The sequence below is a fragment of the Lissotriton helveticus genome, chromosome 11, assembly GCF_964261635.1.
Source record: "Lissotriton helveticus chromosome 11, aLisHel1.1, whole genome shotgun sequence".
NCBI lineage: Eukaryota > Metazoa > Chordata > Amphibia > Caudata > Salamandridae > Lissotriton > Lissotriton helveticus.
In genome coordinates this window covers 270,448,551-270,461,815 of record NC_136072.1, presented here as the reverse complement: position 1 = coordinate 270,461,815, position 13,265 = coordinate 270,448,551, and the positions used below count along the sequence as shown (strand labels likewise).

The 13,265-nt window shown below is 42.7% G+C and overlaps 1 protein-coding gene across 2 annotated transcripts in view; it reads left to right on the top strand.

The window, feature by feature from the left end:
* SLC16A14 (solute carrier family 16 member 14) overlaps positions 1-13,265 on the top strand; it is a 224,687-nt gene that overhangs the window by 191,090 nt on the left and 20,332 nt on the right. For both annotated transcript variants that reach the window (XM_078668161.1, XM_078668162.1), the window contains exons 3-4: positions 1,483-1,626; positions 5,980-6,984. In XM_078668161.1, the coding sequence (XP_078524287.1) occupies positions 1,483-1,626; positions 5,980-6,984 (1,149 nt within the window). The remainder of the gene's footprint in view (positions 1-1,482; positions 1,627-5,979; positions 6,985-13,265) is intronic.

Genomic DNA, 13,265 nt, shown 5'->3' with positions numbered 1-13,265 from the left:
AGGGATGACATTCAGCCCTTCATTCTGAGTAGATATGGCACTGGATTGTTTTTTCCCACTTAAATAACACAGATTTGGATGCTGCTCTGCTTCGCATGAAAAATGGATAAACCTGGGTAAATTTTGGCATATCAAGAAAATCACTGTGTTACTAGCCTAGTGGCCCATGTACACTCTAGTGCTGGAAACAGTGGAGGAGTGCCGTCTAGCTGATGCTTTAAAATCATTTGGAACAAACGTGAAGTGTACTCCTTGATAGGAAACTTTATAGAGATAACTGACATTGGGTGGTGTTCAATATTTTGATTTTGATCTAAAGCAAATGCGAAATCATTTCATTTAAACAAAGTGAGGATGGTCATATTTGAGAGACCAGAGACCTCTAAGTCCTATGTCACAATGTTTAAAGTACTAGCAATCCTTATATAGTAATACATAATTTCCAATGTACCACAACATTTGAATTAGATGGTTTGTGAGGGCTGAAAGTCACCCAGATCAAGCAGATGGTTAGAAAACATAAATTGAGCTTCGGGAGAATGCAGCTGGTCAATTTCAGTTACTTCACCACACACATGCATGGCCAGGCTATGCATGGCTACCAGAAGGGAGTCTTAATTTCAAGATGGCGTATTTTGAGAACTTTGAACTTTGTAGAGCATACAGGCCTTGCTATGAAATATACACATATATACGTTCAACTGTGCCAGCCATGCACTGTGCTCTCTATCTTTCATTCCCTGAAATATGCATAGATGGTAAGTTATGGGATAGGTAGGGTGAAGCAGCAGAATTCAGTGGCAATGTGTTAATATTATGCAAAGTCTTGTATGAAGCAGTCTTGACTCTTGACCTAGACAGCAGAAGAAAAATGCCCCTTGATGGACAGGAAATTGTTCTTGTGCCACTCACGTACCAAAAAGGTCTAAAAAATCTCTAAACTTACGTTCGTACACTTTCAGATTTCGCCCTACCTGTAAATTAACATATGAAACAAAGTTTTTCATTACAGAAAACAGAGATTTCCCTAATGCCAAGGAATTCTGGGTACTACCCTTCAACTAGGCTGCTCCTGCTCTGCCATCTAAACGCTTTGGGGGAGGTGTACGAGTGTGTGGTGGGGTTCACCAGGCTACTTACTAAGACTTGTGTACAGGGCCTTATATTCCAGCTGTGGGTGCAAAAAGCCCTGGTTCTCACAAATGACACAAAGAAGGTACTCTACAAGAATTAATTTGTTGACTGGGCAGTATTCTAAAAAGATACTTACATATGTGGCAATTAATGGGAAAAAGTAGAACCAAGTGGTAGGCGACTAGAAAAGAGAAATCCCTAACTATGTGTGACTAGAAGCATTTATAATCTTAAATGTGATATTTCGTAATGTTGAAATGCATAAAGATTTGTTAGTTTTTTCCCAAAATAAATATTGCATAATTATGTGATTTTGAGAAAACACTTTTTCCTTATGTTTCACGACAGGACCTTTTATTGGTTTGCTTATTAACACATGTGGATGTCGTATGACAACGATCTTTGGAGGAATACTAAGTGCCCTTGGTTGGATCCTGAGCGCCTACGCCACAAATGTGCTTTACCTCTTTATCACATTTGGGGTCTTAGCTGGTGAGTCTCAATGCTTACACCTGATTTTATATTTATTACAACTGTCTAGATGTAAGTCTCAATTTAGTGCTACACAAACATTGATTGAAACTGAAGGTTTTTGTCAGTTGAGCATCTCCGTTCGGTCATCCACTAATGGACAATCGGCCACATGCATCAATGTTGCCGTTTGCGATTTCTTAATTGCGAAAATTAAGGAATCGTAATTAAGAAATCGCAAACGGCTATGCATTAAAAATTCGCAAATTTGTTTTCGATTCCTTATTTTTCCTTAATTGCGATTCACAATTTGCGAATCGCAATTAAGGAATCCCTCCCCATTGATTCCTATGGGCTTAGAGGCCCATAGGAATGAATGGGAAGCCATTCTCATTTTGCGATTCGCAATTAAGGAATCGCAAAATGAGAATGCAATTTCAAGGGTGCGGGGGGGTGCCAAAGACCCCCCCCTGCACCCCTGAAATTAAACTTTAAGTACATTTTTCACACACACATGCCCCAAGGGCATGTGTGTGTGTAAAATGAAACTTTCAAAAATGCACTTTTGTGCTTTTTTGAAAATTTTCGCAAATTACCATGAAGGTTAACTTCATGGTAGTTTACCACTTCCTATTTGCGTTTTCGCAATTTAAAAAAAATCATGCATTGCATTTAAGAAATCGCAAAATTGTGATTTCTTAAATGCAATCTTAATTTAAGAAATCACAAATAAATTGCGATTTCTTAAATTGCGAAAAAAGCAAAAAGCTTCATGCATCCCAAAAAAGGGATTTGCATTCGCAAACGGCTGAATTTTGCGATTCGCACCGTTTGCGAACGCAAAAACCCTTGATGCATGTGGGCAAATATTCCTACTTTCAGTGCTTATTACATGGGCTCTCATTGGCGCCTATCAGATAGAACAAATGAATCATTGAAGATACATGATAGTACAAACTCAGTATGGGCCAGATTTATCAAGTGATTGCATTACAAATGCGTCCTGCAGGGTGTCACAAGGGCAACAAAATCCATAAATCATATTTACCAAGAAACACAAGGCAACCTTGTGTGGCACTGGATTACTTGGTAAATCGAGAATAATGCAAGGCAGTGCAAGTCGCTGACTTGCTTTAATCTGCCCTGGGAAGGCATTCCATGTGTGGAGTGTGTGTGTTCCAATGCATCAGCCCATGAAATTGGGTGCATTCCCAAATTTACCTTGAGTGACAGACCTGGGAATGCATCAAATGCTATGTCTTTCCAGGAGAGGCGTAACACAGAGAAATATCTTTATCTTTCTTCGTTGTTTCCTCTTTCTACATCTGCTGCATTCTGTAGCACACTTCGAAAGAGGAAAAAGCCTTAAAGGAATGTTTTTGTGCAGGAAGGTGTTCCTTACTGCACAAAACAATCCTGCCTTCAATGCAGGCATCCTTGCACTATGGCACTAAAGGCCCCTGGTCCCGATCGCATTCCTGGTGACCTACACAATCAGAACCTGGGCAATGGGCTAGTTATGTGAACATCCTCTCTAATGCAATAGCAAGGGGTGAGGAAAATTCAGATACCTGGAGGGGTGCTTTAATAATACCAAATTTTAGAAAAGGAGATGCCAATTGTCCATGAAATTATAGGCCTATTAGCTTAGTAGATAACCTTAAAAAAAGATTCCCCAAGCAGATTTTAAATAGATTACAAGAGTGGATTGAAGATCGAAGGATTTTAACTCCCTTTCAGGCAGGATTTCATGCTAAAGTTAGCACTTTAGATCAGGTTTTTAAATTTGCCTTTCTTTATTTGACATATGTCCCGCTGGGTAACTAGAAGCTCTAGGTGGCATTTGTTGACCTGCATGCTGCATTAAATTTCATACCCCGGGAGAGTCTCTGGAGAGTACTAGCACACATGGGAGTTCCAGTTGGGTTAATTACATTACTAGCTAAATTACATGAAAAAACTATGCACAGGCCAGGTGGGGTGATAGAGTTGAGTTGACAAAGCGCATCCCAGTCGCAAGAGGTGTTCGGCAGGTGTACACCCTGGCCCCCACCTTGTTCCCCTTATATATAAAGGATGTGGTTGAGGCACTGACAAAGAGTGTTAATGATTCTCCCACTCTCAATGGGGCTAAAAGACCTATAATCCTGTTTGCAGATGATTCATTATTAATCTCCAAGTCCCCTATGGGGTTACAAAATTGGCTAAATATATTTATGAACTTTGGAATTGATGCCACAAAAATCAAATGTATTGGCCTTGGTAACAGCGCTAATAAGAGTTCAGTAATTTCTGGGAAGGACACTTTGGAAAGGGTCTTTCATTTTCATTATTTGGGGGTGACCCTGTCGGACAAATTTAGGTGGATTCACCAAGTAAATAAAGGAGCCCTTATGATATCACATAGATCTAATGCCATTTTACATTTTCAGAAGATTACATACTCGCTATACGACGAGGCTCCCAGTAATGGAGAACACATTTGCTAGATCATTGCTCTCGGTCCCCCTAAGTACCCCCTTGATCCCACTTTATTTTGACACGGGGAAGAAAAGGGTATCTGATCTGGTGCCTATTAAAGCTACTACTTCTCTGGATCCGTGTCTGGACTACTCCTGAATTAGCTGAATATAGAGATTCCTTGAGTGATGTAATGATTATGGACTGTGCCTTAGAGAAACCCTGGTTAAGGTTTGTTCTAAAAAAAAAATAGCCTTATCCGAGGGCCGAGGTAGGTATCTCCTCGACCATCTGGTAATATAATATTGGATTCCCAACGGCCGTGCCCTAGATGATTTATATATTTTACCTACAAGATGGTTTCGTCACTAGTCACTGCAAAGGTTCCTTTCTTTTTATTATTATTTCTCATTTTTCTTGTTCATAGTTCCGATGAGTATGGTTGCACAAATTAATCCTGTGTGGGAAAGATTTTTAGACAGATAGATAGCCATATTATGCCCAGAAATGAAACTACTGAGTGGGACATTTGGACATGCTAACAGATTGCCAAGATATAACATGTTAACAATAGCCTTCCAATGATACACTGTACCATATATAAAGCGAACATGTAATGTGACCTCTGTGCAATGTTGCAATAAAAACAAGTAAAAAAAAAAAGGTTTGTTCATGACTGGTGTAAAAAGTTGGGTTTCAACAGTGTGGGACTCATCTGAAGGCAGAACAGCAGGCCTTAAAATCAACCTTCTGGTTACTAGTGTGGCAGGAAATAACAACCAGGGGCACTTTGGGCCATCTTACCGAGCAGTTCTTGGCATTTAAACCTACTTCTGTTTTGTAAAATTACATGGACAATATAACACCACCATTGGCCAAGACCTTGTTTATTAGATTTAGAACAGGCAGTTTGCCCTTTTGATGGTTCCGCAAAAACTGGAATGAAAATCTCTAGTCTGATTCATGTCCAGCTGTCTGGCATGAATTCTGAGACTCTTGACCATATTATGTTTGTCTGTCCTAAATATGGTGGTGTGTGCAGAAAATGGCTACGCCTGATCTGCTTCTCCTTGGATGTATCACATTGTATCACATTGTAGATAGGAGAAACGAATATTGATGACTGACCCATTTGGCCGAGTTGTTTTTTCTGTGAGCCAGTATCAGCACTCTGTAATTTTCACAGCCAGCTGTTTGAGAAAGAAGTCATACTGGTGGGTGGGTTAATACTGTAATAAGGCTTGCTATGAATCTAGCGATGAATCTCCTGCGTAAATTACGACCCGCTATGATCCAATCAAAATGCCACATTCCAGTAGTATACTGCTGTCTGATTTACAATTCATGTTTTTTTTTTTTTTTTTTTTTTTAGCTAACCTGGTCTCCTTTTATGTTTTTTACATCACATTAATGTGTCATTTAGATAATGGTAATTTATGAAAATATGTAAAACTATGAATATATAGCACTTAATATGTGGCTATTTTTTGCACAAAGACATCTTTGTTGGTTTCTATGATGTGGTTATAGTAATGACTTTAAATAATAATACAGATCAATAACCTGAACCTGGCGAGCTATTAACATGGCGGTTAACAGGCATTCGCTTTTCTGGTTAAAAGTATGAGAGAATCATAATGTTTATATCTGGTCCCAAGGTGAGTCACATCTAAGATGAAACGTAGGTCCTCGGCTAACAGAGGGTGTTAAATTAGTTTGTTTGGAGCTAGATTTTTGTGGTTGCTCGTTTTAGCTCATCTTTGTTACTGTATTTTTATTCAAAAATGTCTCCAAACATCACAGTGTCCAACATAATGGTCACCTTTTGGAGCATCTGGAAAAGGACCTCCAATGTAAAAATGATTTTTTAATTTGATAATCACCTCTAATGGCTTCCATCTTGCATCCCAACAGGTATTGGCAGTGGAATGGCGTACCTGCCTGCTGTGGTCATGGTGGGGCAGTATTTTCAGAAGCGGAGGGCTCTTGCCCAGGGCCTTAGCACAACTGGGACAGGGTTCGGGACATTTCTGATGACTATTCTCCTGAAGCACCTCTGCAGTGAGTATGGATGGCGGAATGCAATGCTTATCCAGGGAGCCGTCTCTCTTAATCTGTGCGTCTGCGGGGCCTTAATGAGGCCCCTAACTACAGCGGAGGTGGCGAGCGAAAAGGATATTGAATCCAGGAGACCCGCGGATCCTCCGGAAATGATGACAACACTTCAACCGGAGGCTGTGAAACCCAATGGCATTTTATGCGACCAGAAAGACGGAGACCTCACAAATAGAGACGTAGTTGACAAATTACCAACAATACAAAGTAACAGTAAAGGTGGAGGAGAAAATGAAAAGACTTTGAGGACCGTGTGTAAGCTCCGCCTTCTGAAGGAAATTAGCCGCATGAACACAGCCATCAAAAAGGGCTTTTGGGCATGGCACTCGAGTTACTTTGGAGCCGCATCACTGTTTACCAATAAAGTATTTGTGGGCTTCGTCCTTTGGGCTCTCTTAGCCTACTGTAGTTTTGTTATACCTTTTATCCATCTCCCAGAAATAGTACAGATGTATGGACTTTCAGAGCAAAACGATATTTTTCCATTGACGTCCATTATAGCAATAGCCCATATTTTTGGAAAGATAATTCTTGGCATCATCGGGGACTTACCTTGTGTCAGTGCATGGAATGTCTTTATTCTGGCGAATTTGACCTTTGGTATCTGTATTATCATTTTGCCGCTCTGCCACATGTATGCTGGTCTGGCCGTTATTTGTGCCTTGCTTGGATTCTCTAGTGGTTATTTTTCTTTGATGCCTGTCGTGACAGAAGATTTGGTCGGGATTCAATATCTGGCCAATGCATTTGGGATCATCATTTGTGCAAATGGAATATCTGCTCTGTTGGGACCACCTTTTGCAGGTAAGGGACTGCTTTGAAGAGCAATCCTGTAAGTTGTTTCACGCCTTTCCATTTTTGTTTACTCCAGGATTATAAATGTTTTTACTATCAGAACCTATTTAAAATTGGATTCGAACATCCCACTAACAAAAGTTGCATGAACTGCTCTTCTTTTAGTGTTTTGTAAAAATACATGCAAATGTATGGGATTCTTGATGTTTTATAGCATACTCCAGGTTGTATTATGTATAAATGTGCTCATCAGCTTGTAGAATATTTAATACATCCTTCTCTCCACTCATGTACTCACAGGCCCAAATTTACTTTGATTTTGCATTGGGGTTGTGGCACTTTTGTGGCACGACCATACCGCAAAATAATTTTTCCCATTTTCTAACCTATGCAAAGCCTCTTTGTCTTGCTTTAATTTGCACTGGGTAGCGTTACTTCGGTGGGGCGGGAGCGTTCCCATGGATCCACCCATGTATTTTGCTGCAAACACAGATTTACAAAGACTTGTAAACTTTGGTTTGCTCCAAAACAGTGTGCCTACTTGGCAGAGGCGTAGCTAGGAGAAATATATTTTTCCTCCTTTTTAGGTCTCGGCCTGACGTAAGCAGCGCATGCGCTGCTCTCGTCATACGATGCATCTTGGAATCGATACGATTCCATAAGCCATGTCCCAACTCCGCCTTCAGTTTTAATTTGTGCGCTTCATTTGGCGTCACAAATTATGCCAAAGGCAGTAAAATGATTGCACCGAAGGCATGTCAATCGCATCTTGTTGCCACCCTGTCTCCTTTTAGCCAAGCCCAGCGGGATTGGATCTCTTACCCACGGCGTGACACAGTAGGTTTATTATTAGCTTGCAGCACTTTTTTTTGTATGCTTGTTTTTACAGCGTGCGCAAGTTTGTACTTGTTTAAAAGAATAGCCAGCGCTTGCGCCTAAGGGTAAACACTCAAGTGGAGGAGCTGCATGTGGGCGCGATATACTTATAAGATTTCATTTAACTACTTTCGGGGTTAAATGCTTGTTTTTACAGCGAGCGCGAGTTTGTACTTGTTTAAAAGAATGGCCAGCGCGTGCGCCTAAGGGTAAACGCACTCAAGTGGAAGAGCTGCATGTGAGCGCCGTATACTTCTAAGATTTCATTTCACTACTTTTGGGGTTAAATCTTGGATTTTGATGATGCAATTTCAATGCGTATTTGACAGGATTGAAAGTCTGTCCTATGAAAATTAGTCATTCGCAGAAAACTGAGACGATAATAACTCCTCTTTTCCGCTCAGATGCTAATGCGTCACAATAAAAAGCCCAGCATGTGTAACTTTATTTGCATTCAATGAACAGTATAATAAAAACTATTTTCAAATAAACCACTACATAAGAACGTGATCCGCCTGATCCAAAAATATTCCTTCATGAAGAAAAGTCGGTGACACCAAGAAATCCCGGCGACCTCATTCATGTACAAATCGGTGATTTTTTACTCTAATAAGTGCTGAAACCTTTGCATGGTTCGAACTCTTCCTCTCTGTGAAAAAGAAATCCTGCCCTGCAAGCTCTTTCCTAATCTGCAGGGCTGGGAAGGTCAGAGGGAGAGAGAGAGGCGGAAGTGAATGGCATATGTGCTTGTGAGGGAGGGGGGATACAGAAAGCGCGTGCATGCAGAGAGGCGCAACCAAACTCCCTTTGCGGCTTCTCCCTGTCACAGCTCATCCACGAGCCGGCCTGCTGTGCCCTCTCGTCTGAGTTTAGGTGAGTGAGTTGTGGGTGTGGATGTCGTACACAAATCACCAGCAACAGGTTGCAACACAAGCGCTGTGGAAGGAGGGGAGACTCTCAGCCTGGCACAGCTCAGTGACGAGGCTTACTTTAGCTAAGGACTGGGCTGGTGACTGCAAGCATAAAGCGGGGAGACTAGACTGGTGGTCACGGAGAAGCACTATGTTTTATTTCTTCCTGTGTGCTGGTGAGCTGTTTACCTTTAACACCATATAAATTGCAGTCGCTTCTAGTAATGATACTATTAATGTGCACAGCCTTTGAACTTCCTGCAACCCTATTTTATCAGAGTACCTAAATTAGGTAATTGCATTGTTCCATGTCTGCTACATTTTTACTTCCTGTATAGAGCTGCAGATATCTGGACGTATAAATCGCACGTTTAGACCGAGGACAGCTGTGTAAAAACAAGCATTTATTAACTTAAAGTCATTTGCTTTGCTATACAATGCCATTAGCAAAGCAAATGCTTTAACTTAATCAAAGGCGAGACCTATTGCATTTTCAATGCTTGTTATTTCCCCTTTCTGAAGCAGACATACAAAGAGAAGTATGCCTCTAAAGATTGTTTTTGTGCAAGAATGTATTCCTTAATGCACAAAAACAATCCTGCCCGTAGCACAGACAGACTTGCTCTACGGTGCAAGGGGGCTTGCTTCGGTGTTAGGCACCACACACTGCGCCAGCACAAGGAGAGAGCAGAAATGTGCTATATCTTTGTAAATAGGGAACATTTCTGCTCTCTGTGCTGCAAGTTCCCTTGTTCTGCTGCTGTGTGTGAATTAATAGTAAATGTGCCCCACAATCTGCATAATTAAAGTATGTCTCCAATTCCAATATACCTCACTAACCCCTCCCATATAGGTCAAAATAAAACAGCACCTGTTTCAACCGGGCATTTCAAAAGGGCACCCAGGGTTATGATCGCCATATAAATCCTGCAATACAGTACAACATACTCTGTGATTTTCCTCATTCTGCTTCCTTTCCCAGCGTTAATGTGTGTATCCATGTTTTGATAAAATAGTGTCTTCTTTACCATGTTCAGGATTACTTGTTGTTCAGCTCCTCATAAATAAAACAACCAATACATGTTATTTACCATTTATAGCTGTGAAATAGTCAGATGCTGCTAGTAATATCTGCTCTGTTTCTTCCCTTCTTAAGGAAATACATAGTCAGGTTCTTCGGTGTTCCATAATACACGTAAAAAGAAATACTAAGCACCATCAAATATGAATAATTACTGGTGCAGAGTCGCTGTACCCAGGGATCAACGCCCCCCTATATTCCCCTTAACCTTCCTTTATCTCAAAGTAAAGTATGTTTGGAATGTTTCAGGCTTAGATGCACTGCTACCCCTCTCATGCACAGTTTGTGCTATCAGTTCTGCAGTCTTAGTCCAACTGTTAACCTTCTCACCAATGCAAGTGTTCCTTGCCAGTCATGGTCAGAAGCACAGCATTGTGTCAATTCCTGCTTCCCTCCTACAGGAAGAAGATGCGCCAACTGCATGTGCATGAACACTCCGGTCTCTGGCCCACGGGCAGCACATGTGGGGAAGCTACTCAGAAGCTGACTCGTGGCAGCACGTAGTGTTGCTGGCAGTCTCCTTTGCTTGGTAGGCCCTCTTCCAGGCACATGGAGAGTTGGAGGGCCAGAGATCATGCGGCCACCATAGGCTCTTCCCAGGTGCCAGCAGGGGAGTTCTGATGCCACACACAATGTTGGGCCAATGACTTGGAACATACAAGTCTGGTCAAGCGATGCAGTCTGCTTCTGTCACACTTCTGATTCGCCAAGGCTTGGTCCACTTCGAGGCATGACAATTCAGCTCACGGATATGCAGTCCACTGAGGAACTCTTCAGGTAATTGCTACAGGCTAGACACATTCAAGGTCACAGTTGCACAGTCCACTAGGGCACGCTTCAGGAGCGTGCCACAGGTTAGCTGTTTCAACAAGAGAGACAATACTCTGGTGCAAGAGCATGGCAGTTGCTCTCTCAGATGCTCAGTGTTGGTGTCTGCTTCTTCTGTTCAACCTGGTAAATCAGCTACTACTGAAATGTTGGCTCACTCCCTTGCACTTCTTCTAAGGCTGGTCAGCTTCTAGGCACTTCAGAACAGGAAGACTGCTTTACCTTCCAAGTCAAACCCTGAGTGATGTCCCCTCACTTCTGGGAAGCCCTCTAAGTGATGTTCCCCACTACTAGGAATCTGGCTGTCAGCAGACACCAACTTTAGTTGGATAGCAGTTCTGTGGATACTTTGCGGTGCACCTCATTCCTTGGTCAAAAAGAACTTGCTGCTGGAACAACAAGTGGTTCAGCAGCTCCCACATTTACAGAAGAAGGGGATGTGTCTTCCCTGCCTGCTGTATCAGCATTGTCTTGGGTCAGTTCTTCTTCCATGTGTCTTTTCCAGTCAATTTTCCACAGCCAGCCTTTGTGTTGACCAATGCTCCTCAAAGCAGGGTTGTCTCCAGATTGAAACACCCACAACAGAGGCATACAAAAGTTGAGCATTCTGCCCCTGGCTATCAACAGCGTCATTTGATACTCAGGAATAAAGCCAAAAGACTGGTCTTACCTAAAAAACTCTTCACAATCTGAACAATAGAGACTGCAGTTGGGGCCGTGGCTTGGACGGCAATGGGAAGAGTTGCCAAAGTCCAGAGCTCCGTTACACCACGGGACACAGCCAAGAAAAACGGCGTGATATCATGGGCCAGACTAAGAACCAATTGGCGCAGATTCGATCGGAACCCGACCAGCTCTGAATGCGATGACCAGAGCAGAAATTGGACCAGCCAAAAGTAAAAAAATAAAGAAAGATAGAATCTTCGTAACTGAAAAGACCCGAGCCAACAAGATGGCGGCGGCGAGATGAGACCCCCGAACTACAACACCCTAAGAAAACGAAGGATCGAGGACTTGGCATGAACCGAGTACAAGAATGTCAGTGCCTGTGCTCCCCCGATGCATCAGACCCCCCCCAAGCGACGACAGATCACCTGCTAGAAACGATCGACACCCTCCGGGTCTCTTCCGCTGCACTGGGGCTAACGAAAGCGAAACCGCCCAATATGGAGGCAGCCATCTAAGCAGTCTAATGGGGGCGGCGGACAAGGAAAACAGAGAGAAAGATCGAAACTCTGAGGCGCGAGACCAAGAAGGGAAAAGCAACAGTACAACCCCGTACCCTCCGAACCTGAACCAGCAATTAGGAACGCGGCAAGGAGATAGCTGAGATCCCTGCTACCGCTGCAGAGCGAAAGCGAAACCGCCGACTCATTACCAAGGGAGCAGCCATCTTTCTTTCCAACGCAGAGGAAGCGCGGAGGCAAAGGGGGAGGAGGAACAATACCAAGGAGACAGCCATCTTTCTTTCTAACGCAGGGGAAGTGAGGAGGCAAAGGGGGAGAAACAGAACTGAAAGCCACCCGACCGGGGCTAAGAAGAGACACGAAGCTAACATGTAATAGCTAATAAATCCGGACAACCAACGAATTACTGAGGGAAAACTCCGAGATCCCCACAATCAACACGGGGAACAGAGAAGTCGCCAAAACAGCTGCTGGTGCCTCAGAGCAAGCGTTCACCACCAGGACAACAGCCATTCTAACAGAGAAAAGAAGAAGCCACGCAGAGTAGCGGAGTGCAACGAGCAACCAATTAACACCTTAAATCTGGCTGATTCAATACTAGCACGGAGAAAGGGAAAACTAATAACCCGGCAGGAGAGGGGTTAGGACAAACACACGAAGGCAGAAAGCGAAAAAGAGCAAACGAGAAAGCACAGACAAGATTAACAAGCAAAATCAAACTGCCCACTAAAACTAAACAAATGACAACACAGCAAAGAACTTAGAGAGTGCAAAAAGAGAGAGAAAAACATCAAAGCTCATCACGCACAGCACACAAGCAAGACAAACGGCAAGGCAACGGAGGACAAGAGCAGAAAGGAGTGAATGACCAACAGTAGATTGGAAAACAGAAAAAACAAAGAAGAGTGACAATGAACAAACTACACCACCAACACCAGAAGTGATAAACAAAATCACTTCGGCGAAAAGGTATACGAAAAACATTGTGCACAAAATACCAAACAGAACATCAGAAACAATAAGCAGCAAAAAGAAAAGCCTAAGCGCGAGAGCTGATCAAAGCGCAAACGAAGAGAGCGAAACCAGCCAAAAAGAGAAAGCAACTTTACTAACACCGATGGGCAACAACAAGAGATTCGAGCTCATACAAGTGAAAAGAGGACTAGGAAAAATGACAGGGAGTGAGGGAAAGCCGACACAACAACCAAAGTAAACCAAACCGGAAGGTATCCCAGATTCCCCCTTCAAACAAAAATCGGACATTAGCAGCACGCTAGACAGCATACTCAAAAAACTTGCCGAAGTCCACGACTTGGCCAAATCAACGAAAAAACTACTGACGCCATACAACTCAAGCGAGCAGCAGTCAGAGCAGACATCCACATGGCAAACAATAGAATATCAACA